The sequence below is a fragment of the Pelobates fuscus genome, chromosome 8 (assembly GCF_036172605.1).
Source record: "Pelobates fuscus isolate aPelFus1 chromosome 8, aPelFus1.pri, whole genome shotgun sequence".
Lineage (NCBI taxonomy): Eukaryota > Metazoa > Chordata > Amphibia > Anura > Pelobatidae > Pelobates > Pelobates fuscus.
In genome coordinates, this window is record NC_086324.1 from 43109286 (window position 1) to 43128120 (window position 18835).

An 18835-nucleotide genomic window follows, 5' to 3' on the forward strand; every position below is an offset into this window, starting at 1 on the left:
AGTGTCTGATGGGCCTGGGCAATCTGGTCCATACGGTGATGCTGTTCTTAAAATCTTGCCTCATAGGAGGCCATTTGCTGTCCTAAACCTGCAGGGCCCATGGTCCTATCATAATGTCATGATGTAATACCCCAACACTCAGAGTTTAGGATAGCAAGGGACAAGACTAGGATATAACTTATTACCTGGACTTAGAATGGCCAGACTAAACGTCGGACAGAGATAAAGCGTAATCAGAAACGAGGCGAGGTCATGGTAACAGAGAGACTACGAAAACGAGAACAAGCCAGAGTCAGGTAGATGGTAATCAGTCACACGGGCAAACAAGACAGAAAAGGGTTAAAGATAAATTCAGAGTCAAGAACAAAGCCATGGTCAATACCAAAATAAACAAAATAGATCAAGGAACGCATTAAAGGGTACTGACACAGAAACCACGATAGGACAAAGTGGATAGGGCTAGGGACGTTTAAATATCCTTTAACATTTGATTGGCCCACGTCATGTCTACGCTCCCAAAATGTTCGTGTGTGGGGGTGCTGGAATGACGTGGGCCAATGGGAGCCTGAATCAACTTTTGGCTCCCACTGTCCCTTTAAGAGCGAGCTCGTGACTCGAGCCGTGCTCCTAGTGCCAGGCGGGCCACGTGACCGATCACTGTGGTCAGTGCACACGGCTAAGTCAGAAGAGGAGATCAAGCCGCATGCGGCTCGTGTGGAGGCAGGAGTGATCCAGCCACGCGCGGCTCAAGCTTAGGAGCCAGGTCGGTCCCAGGATAAGGTAAATACAGCCACAACCACTTACCCAATCACACACCTTTCCTAACGTCCTATCCCATTAAAAGCATATTTCCGCGTATTTAATAAAACAGATAGACCCCCTACTTCATCCAGGATACCGATCGATGGTTCGATATTCTGAGCCCTCTCTGATTTACTGTACATGACTATTCAATATTGCCACAAATTTTATATAGCATTTTATGTTTGTTTGAGACCACCTTAAAAATATTGGATATCGCTAAAATCATGATCACTATATACTTTCTCTACAAACCTCTAAAACGACCCAAACTACTCATCCATGCGCTATACCACTTTATCCCACCTAGAACTAGTGCCCAGTTAAAATACTTGACTCTTACTTACCCACACTCAGTCATGCCACACACATTTCACCAGTACTCTCACTGAATCCCTCTGACTACGGCTAAATTTATCTTCTACATCAGAACAATACTCCTAAGATTGGGTTGTATCCATGTCTCGGGTCTTTCATTTAGAATAGGGGCAGCTTCGGTCTCCTTCAACACTGACACTCCAGTGCATATTATTAAAAGATTGGGCAGATGGAAATCCTCAGTCTACAACCGATATGTTCCTCATCTCGAGAAAGAAATGAGGAAAGCTTTTAAAAGTTTGGCTTTGTAAATTTGATGCAATAAGTGTGTTTTTCTTTAATAGCTTTTCACCCTCTTTGCATGAACCTGATTTACATATATTACTAATATGTTTCTGAACATATATATTATATTATTCACTCACTCACTCACTCTCTGAGCCGGCCTAAGACATCATGCTGCCTAGGTCCAACGATAAATGACTATGGGGGATAATGTATAATAAGCACAGGTTACTGGCTATGGGGGGATAATGTATAATAAACACAGGTTACTGGCTATGGGAGGATAATGTATAATAAACACAGGTTACTGGCTATGGGGGGGATAATGTATAATAAACACAGGTTACTGGCTATGGGAGGGATAATGTATAATAAACACAGATTACTGGCTGTGGGAGGGATAATGTATAATAAACACAGGTTACTGGCTATGGGGGGGGGGGGTTAATGTATAATAAACACAGGTTACTGGCTATGGGGGGATAATGTATAATAAACACAGGTTACTGGCTATGGAGGGATAATGTATAATAAACACAGGTTACTGGCTATGGAGGGATAATGTATAATAAACACAGGTTACTGCTATGGGGGGATAATGTATAATAAACACAGGTTACTGGCTATGGAGGGATAATGTATAATAAACACAGGTTACTGGCTATGGGAGGATAATGTATAATAAACACAGGTTACTGGCTATGGGGAGGATAATGTATAATAAACACAGGTTACTGGCTATGGGGGGATAATGTATAATAAACACAGGTTACTGGTTGTGGGGGGATAATGTATAATAAACACAGGTTACTGGTTGTGGGGGGATAATGTATAATTAACACAGGTTACTGGCTATGGGGGAGATAATGTATAATAAGCACAGGTTACTGGCTATGGGGGGGATAATGTATAATAAACACAGGTTACTGGCTATGGAAGGATAATGTAATATAAACACAGGTTACTGGCTATGGGAGGATAATGTATAATAAACACAGGTTACTGGCTATGGGGAGGATAATGTATAATAAACACAGGTTACTGGCTATGGGAGGATAATGTATAATAAACACAGGTTACTGGCTATGGGAGGGATAATGTATAATAAACACAGGTTACTGGCTATGGGGGGGATAATGTATAATAAACACAGGTTACTGGCTATGGGAGGGATAATGTATAATAAACACAGGTTACTGGCTATGGAGGATAATGTATCATAAACACAAACACAAAAAAAAAAGAATACTAAAAAAAAAATGAATGCAGCTTCAGAATTATCTAAATTGTATGCTGTCTAGGAGGTAGGAGGGTCTGGGAGGGAGGGTCTGCTGCTGATTGGCAGGAATGTGTCTGCTGACTGTGAGGTACAGGGTCAAAGTTTACTCAATGATGACGAATAGGGGGCGGACCGAACATCACATATGTTCGCCATCCTTGGCGAACGCGAACAAGCTATGTTCGCCAGGAACTATTCGACGAACCGTTCGGGACATCACTAGACTCCAATAAAAATATTCAACAAAAAACACCACTGCACACACACATACACTCATACACACTAATACACACATACACACACTCACAAATTATTACAATTATTATAAATTAACATTTTCCACCCTGCCTCCCTACCTGGAAAGCTGGTGTGGATCTGTCCCTGGGGTCCAGTGGGGCTGCTGGGAGGCGTGCGGCTGTGTTCGAATCAGAGGTGGTGAGGGAGCTCTGATCTCCCTGCTCTGCTCCCTTGCGCCTCGCGGGTTGTCTACTGATGCCGGGAGCCAGAATGACATCATATTCTGGGGTCCCGCGGCATCAACTCTGCTCCCTCGCCGCCTCTAATTCGAACACAGCAGGATGCCTCCCAGTAGCCTCACTGGACCCCAGAGACAGGGGGAACACCAGGGAAGCCCGAGTGGGCATTTGGGAGTGGCAAGAAATGCCTAGTTTGCCTTGGGCTAAATACACCAGTGGTGTGCAGTGTCCCTGTCCTCTTACCCCTCCAATGTAAAGAGTTAAGACCTGAGTTAAGACCTGTCAGACGGCCAATAGAGGAGCTTCCTGCGGTTTCACAGAGTTTAACTCTGTGAAACGACGCTGGACGCATGGGTGTCCGCAGGGGGAGGCAAGAGGGGCACTTGCACCCCCCCCCCCCATTTTTCAACATGCCCCCTCCCCACAGCTAACTTTCCCTCGGACTGTGACAGCTCAGTCTGAGGGAAAGAAGGAGGGAGGTGCTGGGAGAGCACATTTAGGCTGCCAGGGGGCACTGTGAGGCTCCCTTCCAAACCCCAAGCAATTTGATGCCTCTATGCTCCGCTTCCCATTCAGACCCCACCTCCCTATTCAAGCCCTGCCCCCTCACATGCTCCACCCCGCACTCACGCTGCTGACCTGGCCAGAAGGAAGAGGACAGACTTCGCCTCCCAGTGCTCCCAGTCTCTCACAGCCTTCTTGTAGGCCCATGACAGTGATTCATTTTGTGTGTGTGTGCCTGATAGTGAGTGAGCTTGTGTTTGTGTGTGTGTGTGTGTGTCTGATAGTGAGTGAGCTTGTGTGTGCGCCTGATAGTGAGTAAGCTTGTGTGTGTGTGTGTGTGTGTCAGTAAGTTTGTAGTGAGCATGTTTTTGTCAGTGAGCTTGTCTGTAGTGAACTTGTGTGTGTGAGTTTGTAGTGAGTATGCGTGTGTCAGTGAGCTTTTCTGTAGTGAGCATGTGTGTGTCAGTGACTTTGTCTGAAGTGAACCTGTGTGTGTGAGTTTGTAGTGAGCATGTGTGTGTCAGTGAGCTTCTCTTTAGTGAGTATGTGTGTCAGTGAGCTTGTGCATGTGTGTCAGTGAGCTTGTCTGTTGTGAGTTTGTGGGTATCTCAGTGAGTTTGTCTGTGGTGAGCATGTGTGTGTCAATGAGGTTGTCCGTAGGGAGCATGTGTGTGTCGGTGAGCTTGTTTGTAGTCAGCATGTGCATGTGTATCAATTAGCGTGTGTTAGCCAGCTTTTCTGCAATAAGCATGTGTGTGTCAGTGAGTGTGTCTGTAGTAAGCATGAACACGAGGGGGCTTTGTATTACAGCTTTGTATTCCTAACACTATAGTGTTCCTTTAATAGAGACATAGTTTACATTTACAGCATCACATCCACAATACAAATGGTTATTCAACATGAAAGAGGCACTAGACATTATTGAACTCCACTTATAGCCTATATAAATTCAGTGTTCAGCATAAATAAACCAGATCCACTTTGTGAATCTCTGTCACTGCAGGGGGTGCATTTCCAAGAACTTGCATGTGCAGATCCCTGCAATTATTATCTACATAGGCAAACCGTGTAATAGATTTATAATAAATAGCTATCAGATACCAAGCTTTTGTATAAGTTAACTAGTATGATTTTATACCTGCATTCAGCTCTCATGGGATTTCAAAAGTTTTGTACGTTTGGATGTTTGTGTAGTTTACAAAAAAACAGCCATTGTGATTATTTGTCACCAGCGCATAATATTGTTTACTGTTTATTCTATATATGTTTAAAACATGTTATTGTCTATGTTTGTTATACTCCTCTATATACACAATACATTTTACTGTTTAGCTGTGGCATATCATATATTGCTAACAAGTCTAAAAGAAAATATACGAACAACCCATTAAAGTGTTATACAAAGTACACATACATTATTTCTTACATGAACTGTGAGTGCAAGGTATTTATTCAGTTTACGTTTCCAAACTCAACACTAATGTATAAAATTATTTGCAATTCTTCAATAAATCTTTAAGAAATTATAGGCTGATGCACTGACTCTATAACTACTATAATATATACTAGACAAACATTAAACAAGAAAGTGACTGATAAACATACCTGATATCAATAGGAATATTATACGTATGACAGTAAAATCCATTTCCTTCGTGTCCTCTTAACGCTGTTGCTGTTTGGCTTTAGTGTTTGCAATGAAGATATTTTAGGCAGATGAGGATCCACAGTTCCGCTAGGAGGAATGTGACTAGTTGCTATTGTGCCTCCACCTGTTCTGTATGACAGCTGAGTGTTTGACACATGGGTACTATGCTTTTATTTTTATTTTTAATCTAAATAATTTTGCTACAATTTCATCCTTTCACATGTGAAAAAATATCTAGGTATTTTAGGCAACAAAGATGGCACAGTCATTTGCATTTTTTGGGTTATATTAAAGGGACACTATAGGCTCTCTTACCCCTTCCCAAGCCTGTCTCCTTTGCCCTGTCCCCAGTCTCTCTATGCCTTTTTGCACCCCCAGCCACTTTGTGTGTTTCTTTCTCTCCACAGCCCCTTTTGTGTGTCTCTTTCTCCTCCTCCCAGCCCATCTGTGCATCTCTTTCCCCAAGCACATTGTCTTTTTCTCCTCCAGCCTCTCTATGTCTCTTTGTGTGCCTCACAGCCCCTCCATTACACGTGTCTCATTTCTTCCCCCAGACCCTCCATTCATGTGTCTCATTCCCCTATTCCCCCCATTTGTCTCAACCCCCCAGGCCCCAAATGAGTTTCATTCCCCCAGCTTCCCCATGTGTCTCATTCCCCCAGCCCCAAATGAGTTTCATTCCGCCAGCTTCCCCCATTTGTTTCATTCCCCGGTTCCCTTAATGTGTCTCATTCCCCCCAGTTACAATTATTAATATGACACCAACATATTCCCCAGTGCTGTACAATATATAAACCAAGACAAACAATGCTAATGAAATATGTTTGACATGTGGGAACAGCAGGTGAAGAGGGCCATGCCCAAACAAGCTTAAAATCTAAAAGGATAATGAACAAATACAAGGAGGGAAGTGGGAGAATCAAATGATTTGGATATATCTGAGGGTATGTGATTACGAGGAGGGGGCAAGGTAAAAGGCAGACAGCGGAGGAAGGTTGTATGGGAGAGGAGGGCATTCTATAAGGAGGGGGCAGCCCCGGAGAAGTCCTGCAGGTTAGAGTCTGGGGAGCAGGTACAAGAAAGTTATAGTAACAGGTCTTCAGCAGAGTGAATAGGCCAGGCTGGAACATATGTGCTAATGATAATAAGCAGAGGGTTACAACAAGATGGGAAACAATGCGAGCATGGACAAGCATTTTGGTCATGTCCTGAGGGAGAAAGGGAGAAAGGGACAAAGGGGCAAATGCGAGAAATGTTTTTTTTTTTTTTTTTTTTTAATTCTTTATTTTGTTGTGCTGAGGATAACAAACAGGTTTACTTCGCCACGACAGCTGAAGCAAGCAATGCAGTAACAATAATTTACATGGCATATCAAAACAGCACGTTTTTATATTATAGGGAAAACACGTTAAGAACAACAGTTTATATCTTAAGACCTGCTTTCAACAGTGAGTTAAGTCAAATATAGTTATGTCTAAGAAGGTCAAAGGCAATTTAATAGGATTGGTAAGTAACGATTGAATACAAGAGTAGGCCCCCCAGGGAGTTCCCAGGCTGGCGACATTCAGAACGCGGGGCAACAATATAATAATATGTAGGATCTAGCAGACCTGTGCATTATATAGTATATGAGACAGAGAACAGGCTAGGTGTAAAGCTTAAAATTCATCTCATCACTGGTCCCTGCACAATGATAGCTGAAAAGGTTTAGTAAATGAATGATAACATAAACACTAGAGCATGGCATATAAGAGAGGAGTAACATTAATCAGAGTTAATGGTGGCTATCTAAACACTTTTGAGGCTTAAATAGTAAACAGCAGGCCTATGCCCATCAGAAAGTCACCGGTCAGCCGATTCCTAGGCTCGGGAAAAGCCAGGGGTGTGTTGGTGGGAAGTAAAATGTCCCTGACAGAGTTGGTTGCTCCGGCTGGTGTTGCATGCCTCTGATGCCCTCCGTGGTTATTCTGTGCCTCTGTATCCCAGCAAAGCTTTTCGGGTCTCTGCGCCAGATTGACAGTGTAAGAGACCGGTCTGATCGTCGGGTCCAGAGCTGTTGAGGAGCAGAATTTCGCTGCACTGCGGACCCAGGCGCCTTCAAGTGAGGTGGATGAGGCGTTGTTTTTATGTTTCTCCGGCGTATCTTGCACCTTTGTCTCCTATATGGTTTCACCCTTCCGTGTTGGGGTCGAGTGAGCAGCGTGTTCCGCCGCCATGATGAGGCTTGTCCCGCGTGCTGGATCTGTGGAGCGTGCTGCCGGGTTAAAGGCTGCCTCTCAGGTGGATGGCTGCTTGGTCGCTGTGAGGTGAGTGGCTGTGTCCTGCTCTCCAGCTCAAGCCAGAAGTTGGCGAATAGTGTGTCTAGCTGTTGTAAGACTCCATGCAATGAGTCAGCAGGGTCGGGGAGACACATGACGTCCGCCATGATGGGTGCCACACTGGGTCGGAAGCTTTGGGGTGGTGTATCACCATGGACCCCCTCTGTTCCAGGCCTGCCTCCCCGGGGTGGACCGCGATCACCCCCGTCGGTCCAGGGGGGGGAGTAACGGGGCTCTTGCTTGTCGTGAGTCGGCATCGCACAGCGCCGGACCGGGAGATCGGCCGCCTCTCCCGCCCGACACGCGCTAGGCCTCATGCTTCGAGGACTGCGGCCAGCAGGCTTCAGGAGGGACACAGTCCGCTGAACTGGATCCCTGCCCTGTTGTGGGTCAGGAAGATCGACTGGTGTCTCCAGGTAAAGGTTTGGTTGGGCTAGAAATGGCATCAGTCTCTCTGTTTTCAGAGGAGCTCTGCCAGAGCACGTCTGTCCTCCATGGTAGTCAGGCCCCGCCCCCCGCGAGAAATGTTTTTAAAGTGAAAATAACAAGATTTGGTGCAGAGTCAAAGAATACACCAGGACATTGGGTCTGTGGGGTAGAAATTCTGACCTGAATGGAAACAGGGACAGATGGAGCCTTTGAGGAAGGAAAGACAAGGAGTTTGGTCTTGGAGAGGTTAGGTTTTAGGAATCGTGAATCCATTTATTAAGAGACAGAGGATAGGTAGTTGGTGACATCTTCCCGCAGACGGGGAAAAATATCAGGTGATGAGAGGAAGATTTGGGTATCATCAGTGTACAGGTGATATTTTAAAAAGCCATAGGATGAGGTTAGATCACAAAGAGAGGCAGTGTAAATTGAGAAAAGAAGAGGTCCCAGTACAGAGCCTTGAGGAACTCCAACCGATAGAGGTATAGAAGAGTAGGAGGAACCAGAGAAGGAGATAATTAATTAGTGGCCCCAGAGAAAAAAAACAGGAATCAGTGGTGTCACCAATACCAAAGTACAAAGGGCGAGGAGAAGAAGTGGATGTGAACAGTGTCAAAAGTGACAGAAAGCTCAAGTAGATGAAGCAGTTGTAGTGGAGAACCCAAATACACTTTCATTCCCTTTATTCGGCTGTCCGTACACCCCTGTTCGTTTTCCAAACCCCCTCTCTGTGTGGCCCCTTGTTTGCACCTTTAAACCACCGACCACCCCTGGCTGTTAACCACAAATTGGTTATTAGTTCAAGTGTTTTCCCTGTGTAGCCGCCGTTTGTATAACCGAACGCACATGTTCAAACAATTGGCGGCCATTTTGTCTCCCGAACGCGGACAGCGGTACATAGTCATCGACAGCGTGGAACTGTTTTTGGATATGCGACCCCATGAACACACCTGGGAAACTGGTACCGCTGCCCATCCAACTTCCCGAACAGTTAGGAGAATGGTGTTCGGGGGGCATAAACTACCGAACAGGGGGAGCATATGTACCCTAACAGCCAGGAGATCAGGGGTCTGGTCAGGGTGGTCACTGTGGAATGTTTGGAGCCAGGGCCGGACTGGGATAAAAATTCGGCCCGGGCATTTTTTTTATCACAGCGGCCCACTAAGAAGGGGCGGGGCAGAGAGGGTGTGTTTTGTCGTCACTAACGACAAACACGCCCCTTTCTCAAAGTGCAGGCCAGGGCAGACCATGCGCAGAGCTCTGCTAAAGAGCTCTAGCATGAGAAAAAAGCCCTGTATTTGTTCTGCACAGTGCAAGCAAATTTAATAACATGCTTGCACTGTGTTTCCTTGCAACTTGTCTCTGGTGTCTCTATAAATGGATACCAGGAGACAAAAATGCCAGGAAAGCATATTGTGCTGTGTTTGGAGCCTGCTTGTGGGATTGTGTGTGTGTGTATAGAGTGAGCTGATTGTGGTGTGGTATTGTGTAATAAGGTCGGTCTTAGTCGTGTTGTGTTTGTGGTGTAATTTAATGCATATGTGGCTAGGGGCTGTAGAGAATGTGTGTATAGGGGATGTAGCAAGTGTGTGCATGCAGGCTATAGTGTGTGTGTGTGTATATGTGATGTAGTGTTTGTAGAGAGTGTGTGTTTAGGGGTGTAGTATGTGTTTGCTTACAAGGAATCTAGTGTGTGTATAGGGGATCCAGAGTGTGTATGTCAGGAATGTAGTGTGTGTGTGCGTGTGTGTGTGTATATATATATATATGTTTGGAAGTATTGTGTATGTGTGTGGTGCAGTGTGTTGGGGAGGTTCTGTGTGTATGTGAGGGGTGCAGTATGTGTGTATGATGGATGCTGTGTATGATGTGTGTGAGGGTGCTGTGTATGAGGGTGCTGTGTATGAGGGTGCTGTGTATGAGGGTGCTGTGTATGATAGTGCTGTGTATGATGTGTGTGAGAGTGCTGTGTATGATGTGTGTGAGAGTGCTGTGTATGATATGTTTTGTGATAGTGCTGAGTGTGATGTGTGTGAGTCCTGAGTGTGATGTGTGTGAGAGTGCTGAGTGTAATAGTGCTGTGGATGATGTGTGTGAGTGCTGAGGGTGATGTGTGTGAGAGTCCTGTGGATGATGTGTGAGAGTGCTGAGTGTGATAGTGCTGTGGATGATGTGCGTGAGAGTGCTGTGTATGATGTGTTTTGTGATAGTGCGCTGAGTGTGATGTGTGTGAGAGTGCTGAGTGTGATAGTGCTGTGTGTGATAGTGCTGTGGATGATGTGTGTGAGAGTGCTGAGTGTGATGTGTGTGAAAGTGCTGTGATGGGTGTGAGAGTGCTGTGTGTGAAAGTGCTGTGATGGGTGTGAGAGTGCTGTGTGTGATGGGTGTGAGAGTGCTGTGTGTGATGGGAGTGAGAGTGCTGTGTGTGATGGGAGTGAGAGTGATGTGTGTGATGGGAGTGAGAGTGATGTGTGTGATGGGAGTGAGAGTGATGTGTGTGATGGGAGTGAGAGTGATGTGTGTGATGGGAGTGAGAGTGATGTGTGTGATGGGAGTGAGAGTGCTGTGTGTGATGGGAGTGAGAGTGCTGTGTGTGATGGGAGTGATAGTGCTGTGTGTGATGGGAGTGATAGTGCTGTGTGTGATGGGAGTGAGAGTGCTGGGTGTGATGGATGTGAGAGTGCTGTGTGTGATGGGAGTGATAGTGCTGGGTGTGATGGGAGTGAAAGTGCTGGGTGTGATGGGAGTGAGAGTGCTGGGTGTGATGGATGTGAGAGTGCTGGGTGTGCTGTGTGTGCATGTTAGAAGGCATTGAGTGTTGGGGGGGTAAAATAAAATAAAATAAGTAGGTATTATGTCCCCCCCCCTCCTCCCTTCTTACCTTTAGCCTGGGAGGTGGGGGGGGGGGGGGGGGGGGGGGCCGGCACGCTGGTGAGTGAGAGCCCGGCACGCTGGTATCTTCCCTGGTCGTCCAGTGGGTGAGTGAACTCTAGCCTGCGAGGCTAGAGTTCACTCTCGCGAGATCCGGTCGTTGCCATGGCAACGCGCCGGATCTCGCGAGAGGAACCCGGCGGAGCTGCAAGATAGAGCTCCGCCGGGTCCTCTCCCTCCCTCCCCAGCCGCAGGTCTATTAAAGTGGGCCGGTGAGGGAGATCATTGATCTCCTCACCGGCCCTTCATGGCACACAGCGGGCCGGCGCTCGGTTAGTGCCGGCCCTGCATAGACCGTCAGGGGAGATCCTGGGACCTCCCCTGCCGGCCTCGGCCCATGGCCACCGCGGCCCACCGGGCATTTGCCCGGTGTGCCCGATGGCCAGTCCGGGCCTGTTTGGAGCAGAAGCCAGACTGAAGTGGGTAAAATAAGGAAGTGGGATTCAGATAGTCTGCAAGTCAAGTATGAATATTTATTTCAAGGAGGCAAAGGGAAGAAGATAGATTGGATGATAGCTAGTCAAAGTATCAGGGTATGTTTGGTGAAGTTTAATGATGGGTATTTATCTAAATGTAAACTATTCATTTGGTATTTTGCCATCAAGACCTGCTAAATTGTGCTGCAATGCTGCATATTTTTCTTTTTTTATATACACACACTCTGTGGATGTTTGCAGTGTGTCTAAATAATCCAATGTATGCAACTGAATTAAACAAATATATAGACAAATATTACTCAGCTACATCACCAGATAACAGCAATTTCCTTCATATATATATTTTCCACAGAACAGGGCCAAACTTGATATCTACCCATATTAGTTTTCAGTCTTTGAATTTCTACAGATTGATTATCTGGACCTATGTCTCATTTTGGGGCATTTTAGTAGATCGTTAATTCTGTTTGGCTACATCATGCGCATACACCAATACCACTGTGTATTCCGCTGCTACAGTTTAATTTGGGCTAAATTAGATACCTGCCAATTCTAATTCCCAAATTTGGAATTTAGAGTAATGCGCTGGATCTTTGTCTCATTTTGGGTATTGTAGTTTCTCACAATTTCAAATGCACCCATTATTGCACACCATTTGCAAATATAGATACCCCAGGTACCTCAGTATACTCTGAGCTGTATTCTGGATTTTTTTTGTAGCTCTATAATAACATGGGGTACAACACCTCATGTCTGTCTGTGTGACTGTCTGCCTGCCTGCCTGTGTGTGTGTGTGTGACTGTCTGTCTGTGTGACTGCCTGCCTGTGTGTGACTGTCTGTCTGTGTGTGTGACTGTGACTGTTTGCCTGTTTGTGTGACTGTCTGCCTGTGTGTGTGTGTGTGTGTGTGTGTGTGTGTGACTGTCTGCCTGACTGTGTGTGTGACTGTCTGTCTGTCTGACTGCCTGTGTGTGTGTGTGTGTGTGTGTGACTGTCTGCCTGCCTGCCTGTGTGACTGTCTGTCTGTGTGACTGCCTGCCTGTGTGTGACACTGTCTGACTGCCTGTGTGTGTGTCTGCCTGTGTGTGTGACTGTCTGTCTGTGTGACTGACTGCCTGTGTGTGTGACTGTCTTCTGTGTGTGTGACTGTGACTGCCTGCCTGCCTGTGTGTGTGTGTGTGTGTGTGTGTGACTGTCTGCCTGCCTGTGTGTGTGACTGTCTGTCTGACTGCCTGCCTGTGTGTGTGTCTGCCTGCCTGTGTGTGTGACTGTATGTCTGTGTGACTGCCTGCCTGTGTGTGACTGTCTGTCTGTGTGTGTGTGACTGTGACTGTTCGCCTGTTTGTGTGACTGTCTGCCTGTGTGTGTGTGTCTGTCTGTCTGCCTGACTGTGTGTGTGACTGTTTGTCTGATTGCCTGCCCGTGTGTGTGTCTGCCTGTGTGTGTGTGTGTGACTGTCTGCCTGCCTGTATGTGTGTGTGACTGTCTGTCTGTGTGTCTGCCTGCCTGTGTGTGTGTGTGTGTGTGACTGCCTGTGTGTGTGTGTGTGTGTGTGTGTGTGTGAGACTATCTGACTGCCTGCCTGTGTGTGTGTGTGACTGTCTGTCTGTGTGACTTCATGCCTGTGTGTGTGACTGTCTGTCTGTGTGACTGCTTGCCTGTGTGTGTGACTGTGGCTGTTTGCCTGTTTGTGTGACTGTCTGCATGTGTGTGTGTGTGTGTGACTATCTGCCTGACTGTGTGTGTGACTGTCTGTCTGATTGCCTGCTTGTGTGTGTGTCTGCCTGTGTGTGTGTGTGTGTGTGTGTGTGACTGTATGTGTGACTGCCTGCCTGTGTGTGTGTGACTGCCTGCCTATGTGTGTGTGTGTGTGTGTGTGTGTGTGTGACTGTCTGCCTGCCTGTGTGTGTGTGTGAGACTGTCTGTCTGTCTTTGTGACTGCCTGCCTGTGTGTGACTGTCTGACTGCCTGCCTGTGTGTGTGACTGTCTCTCTGTGTGACTGCCTGCCTGTGTGTGTGTGTGTGTGACTGTCTGTCTATGTGACTGTCTGCCTTCCTGTGTGTGTGTGTGTGACTGTCTTTCTGTGTGTATGTGTGTGACTGCCTGCCTGTGTGTGTGTGTGTGTGTGTGAGAGAGAGACTGTCTGTCTGTGTGTGTGTGTGTGTGTGTGACTGCCTGCCTGCGTGTGTGTCTGTGTGTGTGACTGTCTGTCTGTCTGTCTGTGTGTGTGACTGTGACTGTTTGCCTGTTTGTGTGACTGTCTGCCTGTGTGTGTGTGTGTGTGTGTGTGACTGTCTGCCTGACTGTGTGTGTGACTGTGACTGTTTGCCTGTTTGTGTGACTGTCTGCCTGTGTGTGTGTGTGTGTGTGACTGTCTGCCTGACTGTGTGTGTGACTGTCTGTCTGTCTGACTGCCTGTGTGTGTGTGTGTGTGTGTGACTGTCTGCCTGCCTGCCTGTGTGACTGTCTGTCTGTGTGACTGCCTGCCTGTGTGTGACACTGTCTGACTGCCTGTGTGTGTGTGTGTCTGCCTGTGTGTGTGACTGTCTGTCTGTGTGACTGACTGCCTGTGTGTGTGTGTGACTGTCTTCTGTGTGTGTGACTGTGACTGCCTGCCTGCCTGTGTGTGTATGTGTGTGTGTGTGTGTGTGTGACTGTCTGCCTGCCTGTGTGTGTGACTGTCTGTCTGACTGCCTGCCTGTGTGTGTGTCTGCCTGCCTGTGTGTGTGACTGTATGTCTGTGTGACTGCCTGCCTGTGTGTGACTGTCTGTCTGTGTGTGTGTGACTGTGACTGTTTGCCTGTTTGTGTGACTGTCTGCCTGCGTGTGTGTGTGTGTCTGTCTGTCTGTCTGCCTGACTGTGTGTGTGACTGTTTGTCTGATTGCCTGCCCGTGTGTGTGTCTGCCTGTGTGTGTGTGTGTGTGTGTGTGACTGTCTGCCTGTATGTGTGTGTGACTGTCTGTCTGTGTGTCTGCCTGCCTGTGTGTGTGTGACTGTCTGTGTGTGTGACTGCCTGTGTGTGTGTGTGTGTGTGTGTGTGAGACTATCTGACTGCCTGCCTGTGTGTGTGTGTGTGAGACTGTCTGTCTGTGTGACTTCCTGCCTGTGTGTGTGACTGTCTGTCTGTGTGACTGCCTGCCTGTGTGTGTGACTGTGGCTGTTTGCCTGTTTGTGTGACTGTCTGCCTGTGTGTGTATGTGTGACTATCTGCCTGACTGTGTGTGTGTGTGACTGTCTGTCTGATTGCCTGCTTGTGTGTGTGTCTGCCTGTGTGTGTGTGTGTGACTGTCTGTCTGTCTGCCTGTGTGTGTGTGTGTGTGTGTGTGTGTGTGTGTGTGACTGTCTGTCTGTGTGACTGCCTGCCTGTGTGTGTGTGTGACTGCCTGCCTATGTGTGTGTGTGTGTGTGTGTGTGTGACTGTCTGCCTGCCTGTGTGTGTGTGTGTGAGACTGTCTGTCTGTCTTTGTGACTGCCTGCCTGTGTGTGACTGTCTGACTGCCTGCCTGTGTGTGTGACTGTCTCTCTGTGTGACTGCCTGCCTGTGTGTGTGTGTGTGTGTGACTGTCTGTCTATGTGACTGTCTGCCTTCCTGTGTGTGTGTGTGTGTGTGTGTGACTGTCTTTCTGTGTGTATGTGTGTGACTGCCTGCCTGTGTGTGTGTGTGTGTGTGTGTGAGAGAGACTGTCTGTCTTTGTGTGTGTGTGTGTGACTGCCTGCCTGCGTGTGTGTCTGTGTGACTGTCTGTCTGTGTGTGTGTGTGACTGCCTGCCTGCGTGTGTGTGACTTTCTGCCTGTGTGTGACAGTCTGCCTGTGTGTGTGTGTGTGTGTGTGTGTGTGTGACTGTCTGACTATGTGTGACTGCAATTGTGTGTGTCATTGTAGCTGTGCTGTTGTGTGTGCCTGTGCCTGTATGTGTGACGATCTGCCTTTAACTGAGTATGTGTGTTCCTATTAGCGTGCGTGAGTGTCTGCATGCCTGTAACCGAGTGTGTATGACTGTCTGCTTGTGACTGTGTGTGTGACTGTGTGCCTGTAGCTGTTCGTGATTGTGTGCCTGTAACTGCGTGTGATTGTCTGCTGTAACTGAGCATGTGTGACTGTCTGCCTGTAACTGTGTGTGTGTGTGTGACTGTCAGGCTGTAACTGAGTGTGTCTGACTGTCTGCCTGTAACTGAGCGTGTCTGACTGTCTGCTTGTAACTGTTTGTGTGACTGTCTGCCTGTGCCTGTGTATGTGACTGTATACAGGCAACTAGGTGGGGGGGGGGGACGCCGTGAAGACTTTTCGCACAGGGCGCCTAATTGCCTAAGGCCGGCCCTGACTGTAGTAACCCTTAATGGTTATCATAGCACTAACACTAAACTGACTTTTTATGCCCCATGGACAGTTTTGGATCCTCTTCTGATGTCACTGTCCTCTCACAGCATTGTACCACATAGGAAAGGGTGGCATTGCTGCCAGGACACTTCCCTGCCCACCTGAAACATCAAGGTGGACCTTCCAGGCTGGACCCGGCTCGCCATCCTGACTGTCAGCCAGTGTTGTGAGAGGTGGGAGGAAGATAGCTGGGAAAGACACCCAGTGGGACGGCATAACTTTAAATACAGGACAACCATGACAGAATGACTTTGTTACATAAAATATTAAATAGGTTAAATATTTTTATTTCATTTATTGCTTGCTACTTTTTTAAATCACTATATATCTCCCTTTTTTATTATTATTTATAAACATAGAAACACAGAATATGACGGCAGATAAGAACTATTCGGCCCATCTAGTCAGACCAAATATAGTCTCCTCCTTTACTGCATTGATTCCCTTTATGTATTTAAATGTTTCTATCATATGCCCCCTGTTTCGTCTTTCCTCCAAGCTATAAATGTTAAGATCCTTTAACCTTTCCTGGTAAGTTTTATCCTGCAATCCAGGAACCAGTTTAGTAGCCCTTCTCTGAACTCTCTCCAAAGTATCAATATCCTTATGAAGATACGGTCTCCAGTACTGCGTACGATACTCCAAGTGAGGTCTCACCAGTGTTCTGTACAATGGCATGAGCACTTCCCTCTTTTTACTGCTAATACCTCTCCCTATACAACCAAGCAATCTGAAATGTACCAACAAATTCTGCAGCGCTGTACAATGGGTTCTTAACCTGTTCTCTCTTTATAATAGACTTGTATGAAATTAACACTGTTATAAAGTACCAGTGTGTATTTATGTAAAGAGCAGTAGCAGCCAGCCATAACATTATTAATCAGAATTTACTCACAATATGAGAATTTTGTTATTCAAATCTGTGTTTCTCATATTAGAACTAAAAGTAGTTCAGTACATGTCTGCACTCTATATCTATATTTCAGTAGATGGCGCTAGAATAAAAATTTTTAATAGCAGCATAGAAGAAGAGATAAAGACGTTTGTAAATTCAGTACATTACAGACTTACCACCTCCATATATCCTGGGAGAAGTTGCTGCATACCCAGTGGATATCTATAATCAAATTGATCTATTAATATGCTGATAGCACCCCTACCCATTTTATTGATAGTCAGGTTATTTGATTAAATATTTTGTTTTGTTTAGGCCTCAATCACAATCTATTGTGTAATAATATTCATAATGAAACAGATGCCAACAAGTGGCTATCGAGGTTGTTATTGAGGTCAGCACAATTGCATTTTGACTTCTCTGATGTTTTTTTTAACAATATTTTCGTCGTTTTTGGTTTGTTATAATGTGGTCCTTTACCTTATGTCAAGCAGTCAAGCACAAGTGATCACAATCACTCTGGATAATATTTATATTGACGCATTAACAGAGAAATCCAAGAGCCAAACAATCCCAAAGAACCACTGACAATCGAAAAGTGAACAAATAACCACAAAATGATCAAGATTCAGGGCCACTGCTTTGAACAGTAAAAAAAAGTGATAAAAAGATTTTTGCTTACTTTTTTTTTTAAAGTGTCAAGTCTCACTGGAGACGTTACATCCTAAATGATCATTTAATCCAACACTTCCTACAGAGAAGGATTGGATCCAATGTTTCCCTATGAGTTGCATATGATGACGTTATACCTTATGCGATGGTGAGGGTGATGACCGAGTCAAACTTGGTCTTTCCAGTGGAAGCACCTCTAGAGGCTGTCAGGAACACAGTGACTAGAGGTGTCACTAAAAATAACATTGCTATTTCTACAAAGTGACAGGGGCACTGCAGATGTCTGGTTGACTTTAGTGGTCATTTAACAAAATTGCTGCCATCTGCAGCTCCTAAATTGCACATGATGATCGGATTGGCTGTCTATAACCTTCAACCTTTGATGGAAATTGCCATTTTGTTTGCCTGTAAAGGAACAATCCCGTACGAGTTTTAATTTGTTATAGGAGTTGGGAGTGTTCCTTTAATCTTGAGATTAGTGTGGAAAATTGTTTACAAAGTATCAATGTAGCCAGGTAGCCAAGTTATTGTCTAAAGATAGAGATTTGTCCTTTGTTGCTAGGGTTTATAATTGTGGCAGATTTGGTTTATTATTTTTCATATTTCAGCTAGTTTAACACTTGTGTGGAAATACTGTTATGTTGAAAATATAAAATCACCAAACTGTCCAAAACAGAACTTCTGGTCTTCCCTCCCTCAAGTGTTGCTACTCCCTTGTCTGTGTCCCTCCAAGTCAATGGCACTACCATCCGTCCATCCATCCTGTTTGTACTCCTACCTCTGATTCTTGCCTTAAAGACTTCTCTAGGGCTGCATCGTTCCTATGGAACACGCTTCCCGTTTCTGTTAGACTTTCACCCAATCTCAACTCCTTCAAAAGATCTTTGAAAACGTACTTCTTAGGAAAGCATATCAATTAAACTGTGACCAGCTTTCCCTCCCCGCACCCTCATTCCTCTCATGATACTGTCATTAAAAAAAAACCCTAAACCCTCAATGAATACTATCCTAGCAACCTACTTTCCTACCCTACCCTTACCCTTTGTGTCACTATACCCCACTCCCTCTAGCATGTAAGCTCATTGAGCAGGGCCCTCAACCCCTCTGTTCCTGTGCATCAAACTTTTCTGGTTACAAATACGTGTCTGTTAGTCCAAACATTGTACAGGACTATGGAACTTGTTGGAGTTTTATAAATAATAATAATCACCAAACGCAATTTGTTGGCATGATGTTTTAGGATTTACATAATGACCAAAGTATAGAACATTTGGAATCCATGTACAGCCATAGCTATTTATTTATGTATCATCAATGAAACTGATGTGCATTATCGTTTACAAAAACATAGAGGTTAATTCATTAAACAGTGAACTGATGATAGATGGAAATTATATTCATGCAATTCAAAGCTTGGAAGAAAAGTTAAATATTAAATGCAATAGTATGAATAGGCAAAAAA

At 45.7% G+C, this 18835-nt stretch overlaps 1 protein-coding gene across 2 annotated transcripts in view; it reads right to left on the reverse strand.

The window, feature by feature from the left end:
• Window positions 1-5456, reverse strand: part of LOC134571480 (acetylcholine receptor subunit alpha-1-A) — a 72980-nt gene extending 67524 nt beyond the window's left edge. The window contains exon 1 of one of the 2 annotated variants that reach the window (XM_063429758.1): window positions 5269-5454. In XM_063429758.1, coding sequence (XP_063285828.1) covers window positions 5269-5311 — 43 coding nt within the window. In that variant the 5' untranslated portion in view covers window positions 5312-5454. Of the gene's footprint in view, window positions 1-5268 lie in introns of both variants that reach the window. The other variant, XM_063429757.1, reaches the window with a different exon arrangement.
• Between the last annotated feature and the right edge of the window lie 13379 nt (window positions 5457-18835).